This window comes from Aspergillus flavus, chromosome 4 (genome assembly GCF_009017415.1).
Source record: "Aspergillus flavus chromosome 4, complete sequence".
Lineage (NCBI taxonomy): Eukaryota > Fungi > Ascomycota > Eurotiomycetes > Eurotiales > Aspergillaceae > Aspergillus > Aspergillus flavus.
Window position 1 is genome coordinate 886749 of NC_092405.1, and position 19307 is coordinate 906055.

General features: G+C 46.6%; 9 protein-coding genes across 9 annotated transcripts; 4 read left to right on the forward strand and 5 right to left on the reverse strand.

Annotated features, from left to right (window-relative positions):
* Positions 1 to 8: 8 nt before the first annotated feature.
* On the forward strand, positions 9 to 1329 carry F9C07_1507340 (dehydrogenase with different specificitie). The gene is made up of 4 exons (XM_041292618.2): positions 9 to 337; positions 399 to 509; positions 563 to 888; positions 939 to 1329. Exons 1-4 carry the CDS (start codon positions 217 to 219, stop codon positions 1257 to 1259), a joined length of 879 nt encoding a protein of 292 aa, XP_041145798.1. The 5' UTR covers positions 9 to 216; the 3' UTR covers positions 1260 to 1329.
* Positions 1330 to 1399: 70 nt separating this feature from the next.
* Positions 1400 to 2380, reverse strand: F9C07_3487 (putative hscarg dehydrogenase; the record flags this gene model as incomplete). The annotated part of the gene is made up of 1 exon (XM_041286215.1): positions 1400 to 2380. One exon carries the CDS (start codon positions 2378 to 2380, stop codon positions 1400 to 1402), a length of 981 nt encoding a protein of 326 aa, XP_041145799.1.
* A 116-nt stretch (positions 2381 to 2496) lies between these two features.
* Positions 2497 to 4006, forward strand: F9C07_1507351 (uncharacterized protein). Its single transcript, XM_071508164.1, has 2 exons — positions 2497 to 2730; positions 2785 to 4006. Exons 1-2 carry the CDS (start codon positions 2613 to 2615, stop codon positions 3588 to 3590), a joined length of 924 nt encoding a protein of 307 aa, XP_071366295.1. The 5' UTR covers positions 2497 to 2612; the 3' UTR covers positions 3591 to 4006.
* A 596-nt stretch (positions 4007 to 4602) lies between these two features.
* F9C07_1507406 (uncharacterized protein) lies at positions 4603 to 5944 on the reverse strand. Its single transcript, XM_071508165.1, has 3 exons — positions 5481 to 5944; positions 4887 to 5427; positions 4603 to 4806 (listed from the first exon to the last, which is right to left on the reverse strand). Exons 1-3 carry the CDS (start codon positions 5848 to 5850, stop codon positions 4680 to 4682), a joined length of 1038 nt encoding a protein of 345 aa, XP_071366296.1. The 5' UTR covers positions 5851 to 5944; the 3' UTR covers positions 4603 to 4679.
* A 960-nt stretch (positions 5945 to 6904) lies between these two features.
* F9C07_2232148 (putative polysaccharide export protein) lies at positions 6905 to 8230 on the forward strand (the record flags this gene model as incomplete). The annotated part of the gene is made up of 3 exons (XM_041292636.1): positions 6905 to 7471; positions 7529 to 7754; positions 7812 to 8230. The coding sequence occupies 3 exons, from the start codon at positions 6905 to 6907 to the stop codon at positions 8228 to 8230; spliced, it is 1212 nt and encodes a 403-aa protein (XP_041145801.1).
* Positions 8231 to 8720: 490 nt separating this feature from the next.
* Positions 8721 to 10882, reverse strand: F9C07_2155847 (uncharacterized protein). Its single transcript, XM_071509261.1, has 5 exons — positions 10786 to 10882; positions 9873 to 10717; positions 9679 to 9807; positions 9510 to 9625; positions 8721 to 9444 (listed from the first exon to the last, which is right to left on the reverse strand). The coding sequence occupies exons 1-5, from the start codon at positions 10847 to 10849 to the stop codon at positions 9087 to 9089; spliced, it is 1512 nt and encodes a 503-aa protein (XP_071366297.1). The 5' UTR covers positions 10850 to 10882; the 3' UTR covers positions 8721 to 9086.
* Positions 10883 to 11068: 186 nt separating this feature from the next.
* On the forward strand, positions 11069 to 12376 carry F9C07_2283105 (putative oxidoreductase). The gene is made up of 2 exons (XM_041292637.2): positions 11069 to 12034; positions 12093 to 12376. The coding sequence occupies exons 1-2, from the start codon at positions 11341 to 11343 to the stop codon at positions 12308 to 12310; spliced, it is 912 nt and encodes a 303-aa protein (XP_041145803.1). The 5' UTR covers positions 11069 to 11340; the 3' UTR covers positions 12311 to 12376.
* A 586-nt stretch (positions 12377 to 12962) lies between these two features.
* Positions 12963 to 13380, reverse strand: F9C07_2283106 (uncharacterized protein; the record flags this gene model as incomplete). Its single annotated transcript, XM_071510608.1, has 2 exons — positions 13122 to 13380; positions 12963 to 13001 (listed from the first exon to the last, which is right to left on the reverse strand). The coding sequence occupies exons 1-2, from the start codon at positions 13317 to 13319 to the stop codon at positions 12963 to 12965; spliced, it is 237 nt and encodes a 78-aa protein (XP_071366298.1). The 5' UTR covers positions 13320 to 13380.
* A 3389-nt stretch (positions 13381 to 16769) lies between these two features.
* Positions 16770 to 17738, reverse strand: F9C07_2283107 (uncharacterized protein; the record flags this gene model as incomplete). Its single annotated transcript, XM_041286223.2, has 1 exon — positions 16770 to 17738. The coding sequence occupies one exon, from the start codon at positions 17736 to 17738 to the stop codon at positions 16995 to 16997; it is 744 nt and encodes a 247-aa protein (XP_041145804.2). The 3' UTR covers positions 16770 to 16994.
* Between the last annotated feature and the right edge of the window lie 1569 nt (positions 17739 to 19307).

The window sequence follows — 19307 nt, forward strand, 5'->3', positions numbered from 1 at the left end:
ATCATCTCATGCTGCTTTGCGTGTGCGGGGTCGTAGATCCAAAGCCACCATCACGTCTTACCGGCGCTCTGCCGACCGAGTCTCAAGTGGAGACCCTAAAGACTAGGGAATCTCACCATCTGGCCTGAATCAGGATGCGGGGTTACGACAAATCCAACCGACAATTAACCTTCAGAGTTGACAACTACCAAAATCTCCAGGAAGCTGCCCACAACCATGAGTGTCAATAGCAATTGCAACGTCCATGACCCCGGGTTCCGAGAAAGCAAGCCCTCGCAAGGAGATCCATCGCGGCCAGTCGCGGATTTGTTTCGGCTAGATGGCCGAACTATCGTTAGTAAGGTGCCCAGACAATCCTCTTGCAATAGCAAAGGCTGATCAATTATTGCTTGATCCAGTAACCGGTGCCAATGGCTTCCTAGGAACTACACTGGCTATAGCCATTCTCGAAAGTGGAGGTGATGTGGTTTGTCTCGACTTACCTGAGGAGACTACGGCGACAAATTGGAGTAAGTGCCCTCTCTGATCAATGTGGAATATATATTGACTAAAGGTGTAACAGATGAGGTTGAACAGACAGCATTGAAATATGATCGTAGCCTGTCCTACTGGCCTCTCGACGTCACGAACGAGACTATGGTTGCCGATGTATTTGCCAAGTTCATGCCCACGCTTCGATTTCCCCTTCGAGGACTGGTCGTCTGTGCTGGGATCTCGCGAAATGGACCCGCCATTAGCTTCCCCATCTCAACTGTTCGTGAAATGCTAGACGTCAATGTCAGCGGAGCATTCTTAGCGGCACAGGCAGGCGCCTGGGAAATGAGGCAGTCTGATGTCAGCGGTAGCATCGTCCTTGTAGCAAGTATGAGCGGATACGTATCGAACAAGGTATACTTCCTCAACTCACTATATCATCCCACGAGTAACAAAACATATAGGGCGTTGACACTGCCGGATACAACGCCTCAAAAGCTGCAGTACAGCAGCTAGCCCGGTCATTGGCGGCGGAATGGGGATCACGAAAAGGTATGCCCCTGATCCGGGTTAACTCACTTTCGCCTGGGTACATCCGTACAGCTGCGACGGCGGAGGCTCTGCAAAAGCCTGGATTGGAGGAACAGTGGGTCGGAGATAATATGTTGTATCGGCTGAGCACGGCGGATGAGTTCCGGGCTCCGGTGCTGTTCATGCTGGGTGATGGGAGTAGCTTTATGACTGGGTCTGATTTGCGGGTGGATGGTGGACATTGTGCGTGGTAAATCCATGAAATGTTCTTGGTACAGTTAACAGCAACACAGACTCGTCAAGATATCGTTTTAAGTACGACAGAGAAGTAAATAAATATAAATGACAGGTTGAATAAAAACAACGCCTGGAAAATGGTAAAGAGCAGTCACGACTAACGTGCATTCTCTGTGACGCTATTCAATTCCTTACTACCCCCTTGCAGGACCTCCTCCCAGTTCCTCTTTCTCAACCACTCCTCGAACGACTCCGTCTGCACTGGTGTCTTCAGCTGGCTTGGATGGATCACGTTCTCAATCCCGCCTGCATACCCAAACTCCCCAATGAACAGAAACGCATCCAGCACCTCCCAAGGAATACCTAGCCCCTTATGCATCTCCTGAGCTTCCACCTCGACCAGGTCAGCCTCAGACCCAGTAGCCCTAGTCCAGACATCAACAATGTCCTCAATACTGAGGTCACTATCATATGCAAGCAACCTCGTCCGCGGGGGCTCATCAATCAACGCCTTGACGAAAGCACCGGTAGATTCCCTCGCCGCAATAATCGGAATCCTCTGCTCTTTCTTCAATGGCACCATGAACCGATACTTCTGGATATATGGATCCCATCTAGGCATAAAGAGGGGATTCGTCGCATATGCACCTATAATAATATATGAAGTCTTCTTCGCCAATTCCGGCATCTGAGTTTCAATGTACTCCATAATCTCCGCCTTGGCGTCGCAATGGTGAGAATGTGGATACTTCCCCCGAGAATGCTTCTTCATCGGCGCCAAAGTAGAGTAAATAAAACGTTCAAGTGTAGGGATAGTTTTAGCGGCAATGGCAGCGTTACGGCCATGTTGCACCTCTTGTTCATAGGCGACATCGTATTTTCCGGTGGTGTTAAACGGGCCCCAGAAGTCTGTGTTCACGAAAATAACATTGGAATTGACAAAGGCCGAGTGTAGAGAGGTTATGTCGGCGAGGTCAGCTTTGACTATACTACTACCGAGAGAGGCGAGTGCTTGGGCCTTTGGGGAAGATGGATTTCGCGTGATGCAGCGGACGTGCCAGTCGGGAAGCGGGAGGAAGGCGTCTGCGACGGAGAGGCCTTGGTTTCCGGTTGCGCCGACGATGGTGATGGTCTTCATTTTGGGTAATTGGGTGTACTATATATGTTAATGTACCGTGATCTTCACTGTGTTCTTGTCGTACTTTGCATCATCAGTCACCACTACATTTATATATCGGGGATCGGATAAATAGTAGTAGTGGCTTACTCTTGGCGTGGTCGTTAGGGCTCCTTTCTCATTGGTGAGAAAAGCGTAAGCCAACTCCGTCGGCGGAACTTAAACATCAACGTCTCCCGAGTCCCAACTACTTATGTCCCTGAAATCAGACGACATGCCCGGAAATAACGATGTGAGAATATCAAAACGCCGGAAGCGAGTCATAACTCCGGCGCGAAAAGAACAAAACCGGGTTGCGCAACGGGTTTATCGTCAGTATACCCGAAAGTTCCATCGGGATTAGGGGCGCCGCTAATTGAGTATAGGCCAAAGGCAAAAAGAACGGTTACGAGGAGAAAAGCATATGGTTAGATCAACTGACACACTGAGAGTACTACAACCCACTCCAGGTGCAAACCATATGCAGGCAGAACCTGTCGATCCTATCGATTGCTGCACGGCAGATGTTCCAGAAGTGGATCCAGACACTCGACCGAGTCAATGCTTGGCACCGATGACACCGATGAAGTTAACTCTCGATCATTTCTTTCCTTCGGAGGGAACCTATAATGTACAAAACAACGGTGTGCATGTTCCTCACGTCGAAGGAGATACATATAACGAAAGCATACCGGGCTCGAACTCAGCACCAGACCCGATGCTACCCGATCTATACCAGAACACTCTAGAATTAGCAAACACAATGCTGCTCCGCGCGTGTCTGCATAATGCCCAACGCCTGGGAATCAGTATCAGGCAGTTCTTTGGCTACGAATGCATGTCTCTCTGTTCACCGTTCTACCGAGCCAACACTACTATGTCAGATGACCCTCAGGCCCTCATCGAGAATGTCTCCAGTCCATCTACTCCTGCACATCTCCAACCGACCTTGCCACAGATCCTCTTTCCTCATCATCCGATATTAGACCTACTACCATTGCCTACACTAAGAACCAGGGCGGTCATGTTAGCTGCGACCGCACCCACTTCGATAGACGCGGTAGACCTCAAGCGAGATATTATTGAAAGGGCGGGCATTGTGTGTCGCGGAGGACAGCCCTGGGATATGCATAGTTGGGTTGCTGCGCCATGGTTCTTAAAGAAGTGGAAGTTGCTACTAGGACATTTGTAAGTTATGGAGAGATAACTGCGAAATGCCGTTCCATTTGTTGAGCGCGGGTCCATTCCTGGGAGGTCCGTATAGTTGTATTGGAGAGTATAAAAGGGTAGATATACATACAACCGAGCTCATATTTACTTCGCTGGCCCCAGTTGCTTTGGTGTACATTGTTTCGCAAACGAATCGCGGCACAAGAGTTTAGTGATACATAGAGCAATGGAAATATAGGCACGAGCATTATGGTAAGTGTACGTAAAGTAGGGCACCAATTAACGTGGATATTACGGTCTTATACCGCCAGATGGCAGTGATAAGAATGCATTGACTTGACAAATGGCAGAGCCTTCGGATAAAAAGGCTGTATCAACCATTTCCGTCAAATTAGGTGCAGGGTATGGGACTACTGGCTATGATGGAATAGACTGATTTACGATATCATTCTACGGTCTTGATGTCCAGCTTCTCCGTTGATTAAAATCAATCCTTGTATGCCTATTTATGCTTCTCTCCTTCTGTTGTGCGCAACCTCACACATTGCCCCCTCCAGCGATGTACTGGTGCTTAGTGCCGCCCATGTCGCTACCTGTTCACCATAAGTGTTTTCGGGGCCATGCATTCCTATAGACGGGTGTACTATCGTTAGAGTCAGAGCTTGACGAGGTGTCGATCTCTGGCCCTCGATCTTGAGATGCTGACCGAGGGCAGCTCCGTAATTCTTCCCCTATCTGGGCAAAGGCGTGGTCAGGATGTGCGTCCGAAAGTACTTCACGTCTGTGATAGCACTTGCAACACAACTCAAAATCAGGACAGGTTTTGCATCGGTGAGCAATGCCGCGGATCATCTGTTTATATGGTCACGGTCAAAACTCCATTGGATAATGATACATGATAGAGCTGTTGAGGGTGCAAGTACACTTACCCATAGACAAGAGTCGCAATGATGGCTAGTATCAACACCGACTTTAATATTGTGCTCAGTAGCATAGCTTCCATACGACGACTGTAGCTTGTGCTTTATTCGGGGATCCACATTGCTGTAATGGGCAAGTTCTGAGGGGGACCAGCTTTGTCCTTGCCCGTCGTGAGGGACACTGTGCAGGTTCATACTCTCGTATGGTCTCGCTCTCTTGGCAACTCGACACGCTCATTTAATGCGAGGGGCGGTGGTCCAGCCCCTTCACCAAAGGGTGCATATTGGTTAATCAAATCGTATAGATCGTCGTATGCCCTATCGTGTGGTATGCTTGACGTTAAGGATGCGCGAGGTATGTGGTTCATATCAATGATAAATTGAATGGAGATACATACGTCTGACGTACAGCTGTACCTTGACATCTGTGATTAACAGAATATATAACAGTATAATAAACTGAATAAAGGCAATTCCTGTCATCCCATATATCGCGTGGGTCGCTGGGTGGAATCAAACTCAGGTAAGTCTGGGTGTATAGTGGATCGCGTAAATTGTTATAATGGCATCTCCAGTTGCCAGTTTCCATCTCGTTGTGCGCATAGAAAGCAGCCGAGTCGAAGACGTAAATATCCCCTGTTTCCAATGATGTTCCCGTGTTTCCTTCCCAGAGGTCACCATGAATCAAGCAGGGCTTAACCTTACGTCCATCTCTTCCCAGGACTCCAATTAATCGAGGGACTACAGCCTCAACACATCGTCTCGCCAGTATTTCGAAGTACCCCCACGGCCATTCGTCTTCGCATCTAGACTCACTACATGCGCCAACAGCTTGGAAGAGAAAACCGTCCAGCTTCTCTCCCATGGAACGCTTTGGGCTGTTCTTCCTTAACAGGTCGTAACATGGAACCCAAACTTTCCGGTTGGCGAGACACTTGTCTGATGCAAATCGGCAAGCTTCCTGCATATGCGATCGAACTTGGACAGCTTACTACTGAAATCAATAAATTCAGAGATGAAGAAATAGGCCTCGGTGTCATCCAGGTAGCACGTTCCCCAGGTGTATGGTTTTGGGACAAACCCTGGGGCGGTTGCGTAGATTTCCGACATCGAATTAAATTCTCCTTGCACTAAGACACGACCATCTTCGGATTGAGCGCACTTCAGAAAGTACACCTTTTCCTTTCCGTCGGGGTGTTCCACCGACAAACGAGTCGTGTTGGTCCAGGTCGATATGCCAAGGGGACGTGCGGAGATTAAACGACTTCCCGGTGGAAACTCGGCAACGATGTCCTTGAACCCAGCAAAACTGTCGTCTTTCCTGAAGATATCTTGTGCGCTTGTGAGCAGCGTCGACGCCATGTTGGTGTTCTGTATGGAGCTTGACCTTGTAGGCAGAAAGATAGAGGTCGGTTGGTCTGTGCAGGGAAGGTTATAAAGTCCAAAAACGGCGCTACCGTGGAGTATTTCTTGGTCGATAAAATAACTGAGCTGGTAAGCATCTATCGTCAGATCTTAACGCAACGTTAGGTCCATTTCGTCAGAGGGCAATGTTGCATCGTCCTCATTGCGAAGGCATCAAAAATCCCCGCATAATCTCCCAATCAGTGGGGAATTGCACAACAAGCACCTCATTACCTGAGTGTAGCTTTTTCGATTTTCAAGCTATTCTCATACTTATTGGTGATAAGATCAGGTCTAGAGACCTCACATGATGATGTCTTTGTCTGCTGTGTTACAATCGGCACGCCCTAATTAAAAGCTGGTCATCTTATTCAGACTTGGATCATTTACTTAATGATGGTACGTGTTGAGATCATCAAAAAAAAGGTGGGGGAGGGACTTGTTCTTTTAGCTTAGGTGAAAGGAATTTCGCTTATACACAGCTGTATCCCAATGACTGTCGGGAATGTTCATGAAACGCGAAGTTGACGAAACTCTACCTTATCCGCGCGTTCCGTTCCTACTTTCGAGCTTTATCCGCACACGATCACCTATCGATCAGACTCCACAAGGCACGCGGCGTCTTGGCAGCTGCGCCTCGTGGTGGAGCGAATAGAGAACAACGTGCGCCTAGTCCTGAGTCGGCAGTAGATTAGTGGGAGTTCGGCTCACTCTCTAGTTCTGCACCGACCTACCAGTAGGTCATGAATAGCATAATGCACCTAAAATATGGGTACCACATTTTATTCATTCTGGGGATTCTGTACTATGGGGCACAGATATCCGATTTTGGAAACATGTTCCACTCCCAAGAACTTCTAGGCAGCAGGGCATTCTTAGCGCGCGCCCCCTTACTGGGCATTATTCACAACGCCCTTGACAACAAATAGGAGAGAAATTTACCCCTTTATATGGAACCCCTGTCTATAGCCATACCACATGATATGACCACATCCATGCAAATGATACCGCGATGAAAGCATACCGGTACGCGTTGTACAGGAGAACACGCCGACTCCGACTAGCCCTTTTCTTTGTCCTCGTTGGATGGACGCTAGTAGAAGTGCTACGCATTAAATACACGCTTGTGCAACAATCACAGCCCGAGTTGGTTGCACTAGGAAGTGAAAAGATCTACATCACCGGCCTTCACTGGAACAGCGAGCTGATCCTCCGGGACGCCTGGATCGCCGCCGTGGTGGACCTGGCCAATACAATCGGCCGGGATAACGTGTTTGTCAGCATACAGGAAAGCGGCAGCTGGGACGATACCAAGGGTGCATTGATTCTCTTAGATCAATTGCTGGCGGAAAATGATATTCCAAGGAGAATTCTCATCGATTATACCACTCATTTCGACGAGATCAGTAAGCCTCCCACCGGTCAGGGGTGGATTGAGACGCCGATTGGGACGACTGAGCTGCGCCGGATACCGTATCTGGCCAAATTACGGAATGTAGCAATGGAGCCGTTGTATGAACTGCAGAACGAAGGTATTGTGTATGATAAGATCTTGTTTCTAAACGATGTGATATTCACCGTAAGTCAACATCAGTTGAGAAAACACAAGCTATACTTCTCCTAACACATACCCTAGACCTCCGATGTCCAACGGTTACTCTCCACAAAGGGAGGCAACTACGCCGCAACATGCTCACTCGATTTCTCCAAGCCCCCAGATTTCTACGACACCTTCGCTCTCCGCGATGCAGAAGGCCATGACATGCTCATGCAATCGTGGCCCTACTTCCGATCTCGGGCATCTCGTCAAGCCATGAAAGCCAGTCAACCCGTGCCTGTCTCAAGCTGTTGGAATGGCGTAGGTTAGTAACCCAAACCATTGGAATCATGGCCAAGCAATCATTAACAGTAATACTCAGTGGCAATGGATGCAGCCCCTTTCTACCAACACCCACCCTTGAAGTTCCGGGGTATCTCCGACAGTCTTGCAAAATCTCACTTGGAAGGCTCCGAGTGCTGCCTCATCCATGCAGACAATCCCTTATCAAGGGAGAAAGGGGTCTGGCTTAACCCCAACGTACGTGTGGGCTATAATGCCCCTGCTTATTCGGCCGTTAATCCTATGGAAAATTCTTGGTTATCGAGTTTTACCATAGCGAGCGGACTATGGAAGAATCGGATCTTGCGATGGTTTACCACGCCATGGTTCAAAGAAAACATAGTCTGGACGCGGTTGTGGAAGTGGGAAAAGCAGTCGGGCGGAAATATGGAATCTGGGCCTTTTTGTCTTATAAATGAAATGCAGGTTCTTACGGAAAATGGTTGGGCGCATCGGTAGTGATGCACTTTTCCTCGGGATATATATATATTGAAAGAAACCAAGCCCCAAACTATGCTCTACGATGGTATACTCACCAGTGATTTTACAAAAGAACATAAATTTGGACAACATCAAACCCTACTTGTACTAAGCTCACATAATTGATAGTTTGTATTTTGTGATTAAAGTTATCACGGTCGATCATCGCCAGGTATACTCCGTACACCTAAAACATTACTCCACACCCTAGGGCTGACCACTGCTGATCGTGCTGATCGGATTACGTTACATTCAACTTATAGAAATTGACCCCATCCAGATAAATACACATTATGTATTAGATGACATTCTATAGCATCGATTGTCTTTTTATTAAACGAGACGCTACGGAATTAATCGGCATCTGCGCAGAGGAATTTGTCAAATGACCAAGGAAACTGCTACAAGTGCAGGAGGCATTCTTGTCAATTAGGTGTACATTGACACGACGTATGCACGCCTTGTAGTATGCCGAAGAGCTACCTTGATGAGATGTGAAAATATAATGGTCTTCGCATGGTACTAGTAATAATGGTAATAGGCACAATAATGAATGGATGATACACTACAGGTGTCATGTCATGTAGGAATCGAACACCATAACAATCGCATGCGCCACGCAAGTCACATCCTCGGTCCTCGGCGTCTCTAGCCTTTCGATCATTGGGCCCTGAACACCAGGATATTTGATAGGTAGCGGTAATTGGGCCTCAGCATCTTTAGTATGGTCCAAGCGATGCTTGTTATTGGCCCACGTATTTAGAATGTCCTGCCCTGTTCTTCTTCCTCTATGTAAACTTTCCCATCGCTATTTCGCTCAACTGTTGGCAGAGGACTACCCTGCCAAGGAAGCGGCAAGCATTACAAGTCCGCCAAGTCCATCCATCCCCGAGCACCACTCCTCCCAGTTTGCAGAGCCCCTGGCAGTAACGGTCTTGTGGAGGAGCACTTCATTAGTTGAGTATAGCTGATCTTTCCCTAGTTGAACTAGGTCACCACTTGCAGCCAGCCCATATACAGTCTGGAACCCAGATTCTCTTTGACTTTCCGCCTTCCACAAAAGCTCATCACCTGCCTCCCATAGTTGCTTCTTTGCTGGAAGCGGTGCTATAACAAGGTCCGTCCGCAGGCCACACATTGCTGCTGGTTCGAAGTAGACTAGCATATTCACCACTCGATAAATTACGCATAATCTTTGCTTAGATTAGCATCTCGGTGTCCAAGTTATTATAAAACGGCGAGGCCATGGAATTCCAACCTTCGCCTTGACTCTTCAAAAATCCAATCGTTCCAGCTGTTTTTGAGATCGTTGCTGTGTAGCACAAACTCTACATTCTTTGTGATATCGCTGCAGCTGAGCTGCTTAGAGATTGCCTACAATAAATCATTAGACCTGATCGTAATGGGTTATTCCAAGATAGACTTACTGTAATAGCCTTGAGCAACAAGACATCAAAGTTATTGTATTCCGTTTCGCCTTCATCTAACCGGATGATGATATAAATGGAGAGGGCTTGCATGGCAGCCAAGAGCTCCCACTTGTTCAACGTCTGGTACTAAGATTATCCATCAGCTCACCATAAGCCCTTTCCCTGCTGAATGTAGGCTTAAATCAACACACCTCTTCGCATAATCGTTCACATTCCATCCGTACATTCTTCCAGAACAACTTTCGACTCGCTTGAATCCCGCTACCGATCATATGCACAAGGGCGATGCAATTGGTTAGTGGCTCCAGATTGGGGTTATCGAGATCAGAAGATACCACCGACGGGTGGATGAAGGGTGGAAGTGTGTTATGGTGCAGCATCATCTGGGGGTAGGATATAAGATTGTGGAGTATGAGCTTTGCGATTCTGTGCGTCCCGGTTCCCATACTTGGTCGCTGAACAAGCGACCGGATAGCCTGGGTTGGTACCGGTGGTATTGATAGCTTGGGAGAAGGTCTGGGGTGTTGAACTTGAACTACTTCATCTGCTGAAGATATCGACTGATAGACGGAAGATGATGAGCCTGATGGAGTATATAGAATGTTCTCGCCGTCCATATGCACATTTAGAAGATCGGCGAAATCAACATCCGGTATAATGTCGTCACTGTATCTTTCTCCTACAGCTGTGACTTCGGAGTCTGCAATGACCAGGGCCCTATCGAGAGGAATGTCGCCATCGTTAGTCGCATCTAGAAAGGTGTCAAGCCCTGGGATATCTGCTACCGACTGAGCGATCGTGTTCAGTCGCTCAGTCTCTGCATCATTCGCATGCTGCTGAGTCGTTGATTTTGAAGCATTGGACGTTTTAGTTGGATAATGACATTCAACGCCTTTACTTTTGCATCTCGAGCATTCGGGCCGCTTATTATCGCAACGCGCCTTTCCTCTCGCGCATGCAATACAAGATCGAGCCCGAACGGCACCAGTAGCTCTTCGGGATCGACAATAATATCCATGTCTCTTCAAAGTGGACTCTAGAGAATCACGTTTTAGTATATATCCCGTGGTCAGGGAGTAGAACTTGGTGGGTGGACAAACTCACCCTTTTCGAAGGGCTTATTGCAGCGTCCACACCGCAGAACAGATTCCACTCGCCCTTCATACATTTCAAATTTGACCGCGTAGGATTAGGAGAAAATGTAACATGCCTAATACCAGGCCTAATATAAGTTAAAGGGTCATTTTATTAGCATTTGTCAGCAATGGGATCCTTTACTAAAAATAGTCTGTTGCCGAAAGCTTAGATGTGCCAAGCGCCATACATACTAAACGCTCTCCTAGGCGGGACATTTTGTACCGGTGAAGTATCCCGGAACATTTTGTAACTGTCCTTCGGATTGTATTCAATTACGCTTGGATTCCACTTTCGCTGACACGATTAAACTTGGAAATTAGATTGGCTACAGAACCCATAGAGTTTCATAGCCGTGGTAATAGGTGAGCTGCAACAAATTGCACAACTCCGCCATGGAATCGGAGGTAATGAACTCGAGTATACTTAAATGTGCGAATTGCTCTCCCCAATACCTTCCTTGTCCAACAATCAGTCTATCATATTCATTACTATCGCCAATTCTCTACATATTTTTCAATCAGCATGGCTCCCTTTCCATCCCCAACCTCCAAGTGGCACACGGAAACATACCCATCGATATCTTCCACCCGCCCCGAGCTTTCCGCTAGAGGAAAGACCATCGTAATAACTGGAGGCGGCACTGGCATAGGAGCAGAGACCGCTCATCATTTCGCAGAGGCGGGTGCCTCTCGTATCATACTCCTCGGCCGTAGGGAAAAACCCCTTCTCGACACGAAAGCCTCCATCGATAGCAAATCCTCCAGCGTGGAGGTCTTCGTGGCGCCGACCGACATTACTAAGAAAGATGAAGTAGATAAAGCATTCGCTCGATTTGTTGGCAACGGAAATATCCACGTTCTGGTCAGTAACGCGGCAGTGATTGGGCCCCAAGATGCTGTGGGTGATGTGGACAGTGACAGGTTTCTCGATGCCATTCAGCAGAACCTTCAAGGATCGTTGAACGTCGCGCAGGCGTTTCTTCACTATGCGTCAAAGGATGCAGTCGTTATTGAGACTTCTTCCTCGGCGGCACATGTCAATTTTGCTCCGGGGTTTGCTGCCTATAGCATTGCCAAGTTGGCGGTCTTTCGACTTTGGGATTCATTGGCTTTTGCCAACCCGGAACTCAGCGTTTTCCATGTTCAGCCTGGCGTGGTCGACACGGCGATGAATAGGGAAGCGGGTGGTGTCGCCGCTATGGGCTTCGCGGACGATGGTAAGTGGGAGGATGGGTTCATTGGAAGTGGAGTTACATCGACTAACTTTTATACCAGTTTCTCTGCCGGCAAGCTTCAATGTTTGGCTCGCCAGTCGCGAAGCTCGTTTCTTAAGGGGTAAATTTCTGTGGGCGAACTGGGACGTTGATGAACTCAAGGCTCAAGAGGAAGACATCGAAGCGAGTCCCAGATTTAGTATCGGCCTTGTTGGGTGGCCTTTTGGGAGCGCTGGTTGGAAGTCAACTTGGAAGACTCAGACTGATAGCAGTGTTTAGCGGGTGAAGATACAACAATATATGAAGTAAGAGATACTGTGAGTCAGCTAATACCATGGTTTGTCACCCAGCTAGACTAGATCAGATTCACGGTGTCAAATTCAATTGTCATATCTCCCTAATTCAATATTCGTTCCCACTTATTTGTGAACTAATCTTCCATCTCCAAAACCATCGTCTTCCACTACTCTCCACGAGTCTTTCAGATAAGCTTCCTCCTTAGTTACGCACTGAACCGGTCTCGAGCTATTCCACTTATAAACCTTGAACGTGGGGCTTCTGACATCTTAGGAACCCTCAGAGATGGCGCCGATTACGGTTGACCAATTCCAACACGGCACAGAGTGGTTGGGACTATGCCCACGTGTATTCAGTCACTGTTCGACGGGAATAGGATGATACTGTCCATAACTACATACCGGTCCAGGAGTGGACGATCACGAGTGCCTATCCAGTTCATTCTACGGACAAGTTCGCAGATCTGATGTATAAACCACAATGCCGGGTTTACTATTCAGGGGACGCTTCGGCCTCGTACTGGGCGGTCCCAATCTGGAAGGGTGACGAGTTTAATAAAGCGGTTGTCACGCCCCATGAGCAGTACATTTACAGGAGAATGACTATTGGTTTGAAGAACTGCATGTTTATATATTCACAGTTTGCAACCTAGTGTTCGGACCCATACCGGCCACTGAAACGGATGAGCAGTTACCATCACTCATCGGAGACCACGAGGATCATGCTTTCTGTCCATATGTTGACGATCATAACGCAGCAGCGGTGGACATTAAAACCAAGTTCGATTTCCTACAACACCAATACAGCTCAAGACTCCGAGCGCTTCCAGAGGAATTTGAAGGGTTTGGATGTTGCGCCGGTTATCGAACATATCATTCGCCAAAATGACTCTTCCTGACGCAGTTTCCCAAAAGCCCTCCTCGACTTTGTTGAAAAGCTCAAACGCAAGTCTGAGGCAGACCATAAAGATATACAGATTGTTGCCAGTCATCGACGATCAAGGCGGCATTTGCTCAATGTACCACTGGCTTATTGCTGCCAGTGGATCCAGGTGGGAAGAGATACCCTAAAATATGGTAAAGGGCTTGGAGGCTAGCCGGGAAGATTTGGAGTTATTGCTCAAGGATATGAGGATGGACTGGAGAGTTGTGTCCTATTTTCCTACTTTGAGCTCAGATTCAACTAAAATTAACTCAAACGCCTGGAGGTTAGTAGTTTCGTGGGTGATCACCATCAAATCCCTACTATTGTATATTTTTAATCTTTTCATTATTGTTGGATTCAGATCCCTTGCCTAGTACAGAGGATGAAACCTGAACAGGTAGGCTTCAAGTCTCTTTGTGCTCTGATAATGCCAGAAGGCTGACACACGGGTGTCCTTCTGTTGCAGAATGAACTGTCGCTGCCTACGCAATACCGGATTCAAACATCCAATGTCTCATTAACTTTTTATCCAAGCCTATTGGGAACCTCGTCACACTGCCCGGCCCAGTGGCATCCAATCTAGGTTATAAAATCCCGCCATACTTGAAACACCTGCTTACATCATAGATGTATCGTCGCTATCCTGACGGTTAGGGCTTTCGATTGGTCATGAGTCATTGGGCGAAGTCGACAAACTGAACTTAAATTACACGTAATGATACTCCCTAGTACATTACATACCGCGGGCATTCTCCTGCCTGATTCTATTGGGGCGCAGTGGAGGTCAGGCTACCAAGGACCTCCTAAACCAATACAATCTACTAAGTTACGGGAACGACCTATTAATCAATCACATATACACCTTCGGGCGAAACCACCGATGACCGTGGTACAGAATCACCCAATGGTTATACCTAGAACTGACTACCTCAATCTCGTCGACTGATGGGAGGATCTGAAAGCGAATGCGGCATTAGTTAGCAACCGAGTCTTTAGTCTCAGGTAGCTCAGGTTTTGAGAATGTAACCACCTACCGAGGAAGTAACCAAGTTCTTTCAATACTTATGAGGATCTGCGCGCCAAATAGCTTTACCTGGTGGCAGGAATATCTAGTCTACAACGGTGAAGCTATAGAAATAAATCGACACTCACCTACGGCGCGACTCCGATAATCTCTACAAGTTTCTACTTCTTTTATACAACACCCCTCTACAACCCCGCCGTCTCCTACCCCAACTCTGTCTTACAACCAACCTCTATTGTTATTATACGGTCTGCCAATACGTTATCCCCAGACCCTTCTACGACGACCCAGTTAATAGTAGTCTCTATTATTAATCTAAAACAGTTATCGACATCTTCTACTATCAATTAGATACAGCCTTCAGTGTCTAATTCGGCCACTACTGACCCAGCGTTGTCAACTAACTCTTCTTATCTACTCTCTATACCACAATTACCGTTTTCAATTATACCAAATATCCCCGGGTTTACACAGGCTACTCGTCGCCGTCGTCGCGTTTACAAACTATATTGGCCCATCGTCACTCACTTGCCTAGTGTTGATCAAGAGAATTAGGATGACGATAATAGCACTGAAAATCTGCTCCATATAATACCACAGCATGTGTCAACCTCTCCAGCTCGTACTGATTTACGAGGCCCTATTGACTTGATAGATACTCCAACTACTTTGATATCAACCCACACGGAAGTATACATCCAGGCCGGATATATTTCTCGACCCAATCAAACTATATTAACGCCTTTATAACTCGGATCTACACGTCAACACAGTCAGCCATCTCCTCTATCGAGGATACCGAGTCCTATCAAAGATTGCTACATAACATGAAGACTAGTCTTTAAGGTATGGCTAGATGGAATAAAGAGTATGAACTTGACAAGCTGCGCAGGAAGCTCAAGAAATACGAAGATCGATATAGGGAACTTAGCGATTGATTGATATTGATATGTATCTTTTACTTTACTACGTCTGTTTCTACTTATTTTTTTACGTTGTCGCGTTCTGTGTATTTCGTTCAGCGTTCTGCATCTATTGTTGACAACGAGACGTTGTCATTTTCGATTCCGGTATTTGTTGAAACCTAGAACCTTATTGAATCCTGCGTCGCTGGTCATAGTGGACAGCTCTAGTCAGCCGATAGGAAGCCAGCCGACAATTGTCAGATTAAAATCAATGAACATAACAATAATCAATAACGTCAATACCTTGACATCATGGTCACGACCTGGGTATTGTGCCTTACATCTGACATCGAGCAACCACCCGGTCTTCCTCCATACCAAGAACCAATCAGACGAGCCACTTCCCCATATCCATTTGTCAATGAAGGAAATTTCGAAGAACGCAATTCAGGGTCTACTGACCTGACAGGTACCGAGGATATAGAAATTAAGAGACAACAAACTACACGTCTCCTAGACCGGTTCAGAATAACTGACTTGTCATTGGTGTCCAGACTGGGCACGATCCCAGGACCTGATCGGTGTCAACGATACGTGATAATTAACTACACCAGAAACCGAAATAGAGAGTGACTTCCCTCTATCTGTTTGTTGACGAAGGGAACTTCGAGGAACCGAAATCAACATCGGCCGAACCGACTGATGCAGAAGATACGAAAATGTTGTCAGGCTGGCCTATAGACTGGGGCGATTCAGTTCAGAATATACAGAAACAAAACAGGACCGCAGCTATAGAATTCACAAAGATCCTTCACCGACTCAAGAAAGAACCGGTCCACAGAAGGCCACTGCCAGATGAGATAAAGGAGAAGGAAGTGGATCTATTAGTAATTCCGCTTGGACAAGGCGCCTGGCGTAAGATGGCTACTTCGACCCAGGTGCAAATAGTAGCCTGGAAACTAAAAAGGCACTTACATTGGTTTGATAAATCAACTAAGCTGGATATAAATAATTAATCGGCCTTATAAGATTTCTTCTAACTAGATTCTCTGCAAAGCACTGACGGAATCCGTGGGGCTGTTAGATTTATTAAGGATTAATGAAGATATATAGTCCTATTCTTAAGGACTCCCTGCTCATACTTCTTTACTGGAGGTGACTGAATATTCAGGGAAATAGATAGAGTTTATAACTAAGAAAGAACGGACGCTTTTATAGATAATAGAAGCTTGGTATTTTGAGTTGCCGATTGTTGACTGCAAACGCCTATAAGGCAAACGTGTCGTGGACTGGATATTACCTACCGACCCGTTGGCAACGCTGGTATCCTCTATGGATGGGATAGGGGTATTTTAAAGGTTTAACAACGCCTGCGATGCGGAATATCCTACCGGCTTAAGCTAAACCATGTTGTTTTGCATGTCTGGCGTTTATCCTGACTCTTGTTTCTGATAAGAATTCAACATGCTTGCTCGCCTGATTCGTCAACTACGGAAGATATGGATATCGATCTAAACCAACTACTGGTGGCTGGGACCTAGTACTAATCTGCAACCAAGGCACAAAGCAACTATCTACTTATGAATGGAGCATCCCACAATTCAGTCCTGATTAGCCTCCTAGACTAAATTCCAAATTACCTGTCGCTTATCGTTGAAAGGAACAACAATTACCGTCGAGCTTTACCCTGCCCGGGGTTGTACTCCCGTGTCTAGGTCCACAACAACAAGAGTTTGCATAATTATTACCAGAATCATTGTTCTCCCTTGTACGCAATATGTTTGCACATCTATGAAGAGTAATTCATAATCTTTCAGATACTTGTCAGTAGACGATTTAGATCGAGAGGTGCACTGGGATTTTCGGCGATAAAAGAATACCCCTGCAGCCTGTGCAACTTCGCATAAACAGACAGCGCAGAGCGCATAATCAAGGACATTGACTGGGTACGATAAACGTTGTCGATGTTCAAACTGGCAAAACGATGGAAGTTGCGTATCCATGCGCTTAGCTGCCTCATCTCATCCGTGGTTAGGTCTTGCGACACGCTTACGTTGAAAAGTGCTGTGTAGCTTGCGGGAATACTGGTGGGCTCAACGGTCCGGGGTCCATTCAGGGGCAAGATAACCGAAGCGACTCCAACGAGTAAAGTATGGCTAGGCCTGACAATGTCCCCACGCGACCTTAAGGCTTGAAAGGCGTCGGCAAATTCAACATGTTTGTGTCCACTCCGCTTTCTGTGGGCAATTTCCCCCGCGAGCTTGGCAGTCAATGTATTGTGCGGCGGGGATCTTGCCGGGCGTGTCTGGACACTCGTCGCCGCTATCACTTCGACCACCCTGCGCGGGATAGTTGGAGCCCGAGTTGCTATGTGGGCAAAGCAACAATCCAGAATGATCAAAACATCAAGGTGCTCCGATTCAGGTATAATGTCTGCCTCTTTGAGATTGTTAAGCAGACAGTTATCTGCATTGAGTGTTTTCTTCGCTTCCGTTGTCTCCGCGAAGGTAAAGTTGCCGTTCTTTGTCATCCCATGACCCGCATAATGCAACATCATAAGATTATGCTCGGCTTCAGACTTTGCTTTAAAACTTACAACGAAGTGAAGGAAAGCATCCTCTGAAACCGCCTGGAGTCTTGGACTGCGTTGGTGTCATCCTTTTCCTATTGAACAGTAACTGAATACACATGGGTGTAGTCCTGATCGCGCTGTGCCGCCGCCGCGGTAAGAGTGCGCCGAAATTGCTCAACTGTGATCGGTGCCATGGCTCTGACGCTCGCTCAGTGGTTAGCTTCAGAAGTAATTGAGGAGGGGATGTAGTTGGGAAACAGATTAGGGTAGATGCCTCTGAGATGATGGGACTTACACCGTGTGATCCGGTGTGTTTGGAGAATAGCTCGATATTTGTTCGTGCGCTACAAAGGAGGGAAAGTATCTGAAGGAGACAGATAAAGTAGTTCAAGATTGATGGTGTTAGACGTGGAAAACTTGGGGATGGTGGTTTTGGGGAGAGCAAGAAGAGTTGAGGATGGGTGAATTAGCGAGACATTACAGCATTCAATTTGATTTCCAAAGAGTGAACCTGACCAGACGTCATATATTGTCGTACTTTTAATTTCTATTACCTGATAGTAGAGAATGACTCGTAAACCAGAACTGCAATCCTCTAGAGCTTCACTATCTTTATTTTCTGTATCATTTGTTTGTCAATATGAACGGGTAATATAATGTATTGAAAGGGGGAAATTGGTTGAATTTCTATTAGATTGCTCGGGTTGCTTGAATTTATCAACATGACTATGGCAGACAAATCGTTTAGGAAGAACAACAGGGCTACGCCTAATTAGGCAGCGTCAACACCCCTCCCTAGGCTTTGCGCCGTTTAAATCCGGTTTATTTCCTAATCCAGTAGCATACTAATGATCCTGGGTGGTTTGGTGATCGGAGACCTGCTCCTAGTGGCGCTCAGTAGCCCTGTAAACACTAAATAGCTTGTTCTTTACAATCAATGTCTTTATATACACTACATAGCGCATTCATTATACTCAATACCGAATCGTGCGCTAAATGGCTCCGCTTAATACAGTGAACGGCGATGATTTAGGTACGAAATAGCCCTGTATTGCTATGCCCAATGACCCCTAGTTAGGGGGTCCAATCCTCGGAACACAGCTCAGGGTTTAGATATAGGAAGCGGAACACGATAGCCCTGATATCTACAGTATATAACGGAGATCGACCATTCAATGTCTGTTTTATTTTTCTATCCACTACTAGTTAAAACCCCATCACACAGGCCAAAGTAGGGGTTTCCAATTCAGATCAGACAACAGCCCCGTGCTTGGAACACCTGCTTTAATCGTTGAGGTTAGGGCTTTCGATTGATCACGAGTCGATTGGTGCAGTTGAGAAAATGAGCTTAAATTACATGTAATGACATGTCTTATTAGTGGAAAATACAACGATGTTGTGTTTTCCCTCGCTAGGGGGTTCAACTCCTGTGTCTACACCAACACAATAAGAAAAGAATTCATGTAATTATCGTCACGATTGTTATCGTCAGTTGTTGTTAGTTGTAATCAATATGTTTGTGGTTCTATTCAAGGAATTTCATAATCCTGTTGA

Bases quoted from the DNA above. Each gene is read 5' to 3' on its own strand.
- F9C07_1507340 (XM_041292618.2), top strand. From the start codon at position 217: ATGAGTGTCAATAGCAATTGCAACGTCCATGACCCCGGGTTCCGAGAA. The intron at 338-398 runs GTAAGGTGCCCA...TGCTTGATCCAG, and splicing joins AGATGGCCGAACTATCGTTA to TAACCGGTGCCAATGGCTTC. The intron at 889-938 runs GTATACTTCCTC...CAAAACATATAG, and splicing joins GCGGATACGTATCGAACAAG to GGCGTTGACACTGCCGGATA.
- F9C07_1507351 (XM_071508164.1), top strand. From the start codon at position 2,613: ATGTCCCTGAAATCAGACGACATGCCCGGAAATAACGATGTGAGAATA. The intron at 2,731-2,784 runs GTCAGTATACCC...AATTGAGTATAG, and splicing joins GGTTGCGCAACGGGTTTATC to GCCAAAGGCAAAAAGAACGG.
- F9C07_1507406 (XM_071508165.1), bottom strand. From the start codon at position 5,850: ATGGCGTCGACGCTGCTCACAAGCGCACAAGATATCTTCAGGAAAGAC. The intron at 5,428-5,480 runs GTAAGCTGTCCA...GATTTGCATCAG, and splicing joins TGAATTTATTGATTTCAGTA to ACAAGTGTCTCGCCAACCGG. The intron at 4,807-4,886 runs GTATGTATCTCC...ACCACACGATAG, and splicing joins GGTACAGCTGTACGTCAGAC to GGCATACGACGATCTATACG.
- F9C07_2155847 (XM_071509261.1), bottom strand. From the start codon at position 10,849: ATGTATGAAGGGCGAGTGGAATCTGTTCTGCGGTGTGGACGCTGCAAT. The intron at 10,718-10,785 runs GTGAGTTTGTCC...GTGATTCTCTAG, and splicing joins CAATAAGCCCTTCGAAAAGG to AGTCCACTTTGAAGAGACAT. The intron at 9,445-9,509 runs GTTGGAATTCCA...ATCTAAGCAAAG, and splicing joins TTTGAAGAGTCAAGGCGAAG to ATTATGCGTAATTTATCGAG.
- F9C07_2283105 (XM_041292637.2), top strand. From the start codon at position 11,341: ATGGCTCCCTTTCCATCCCCAACCTCCAAGTGGCACACGGAAACATAC. The intron at 12,035-12,092 runs GTAAGTGGGAGG...CTTTTATACCAG, and splicing joins TATGGGCTTCGCGGACGATG to TTTCTCTGCCGGCAAGCTTC.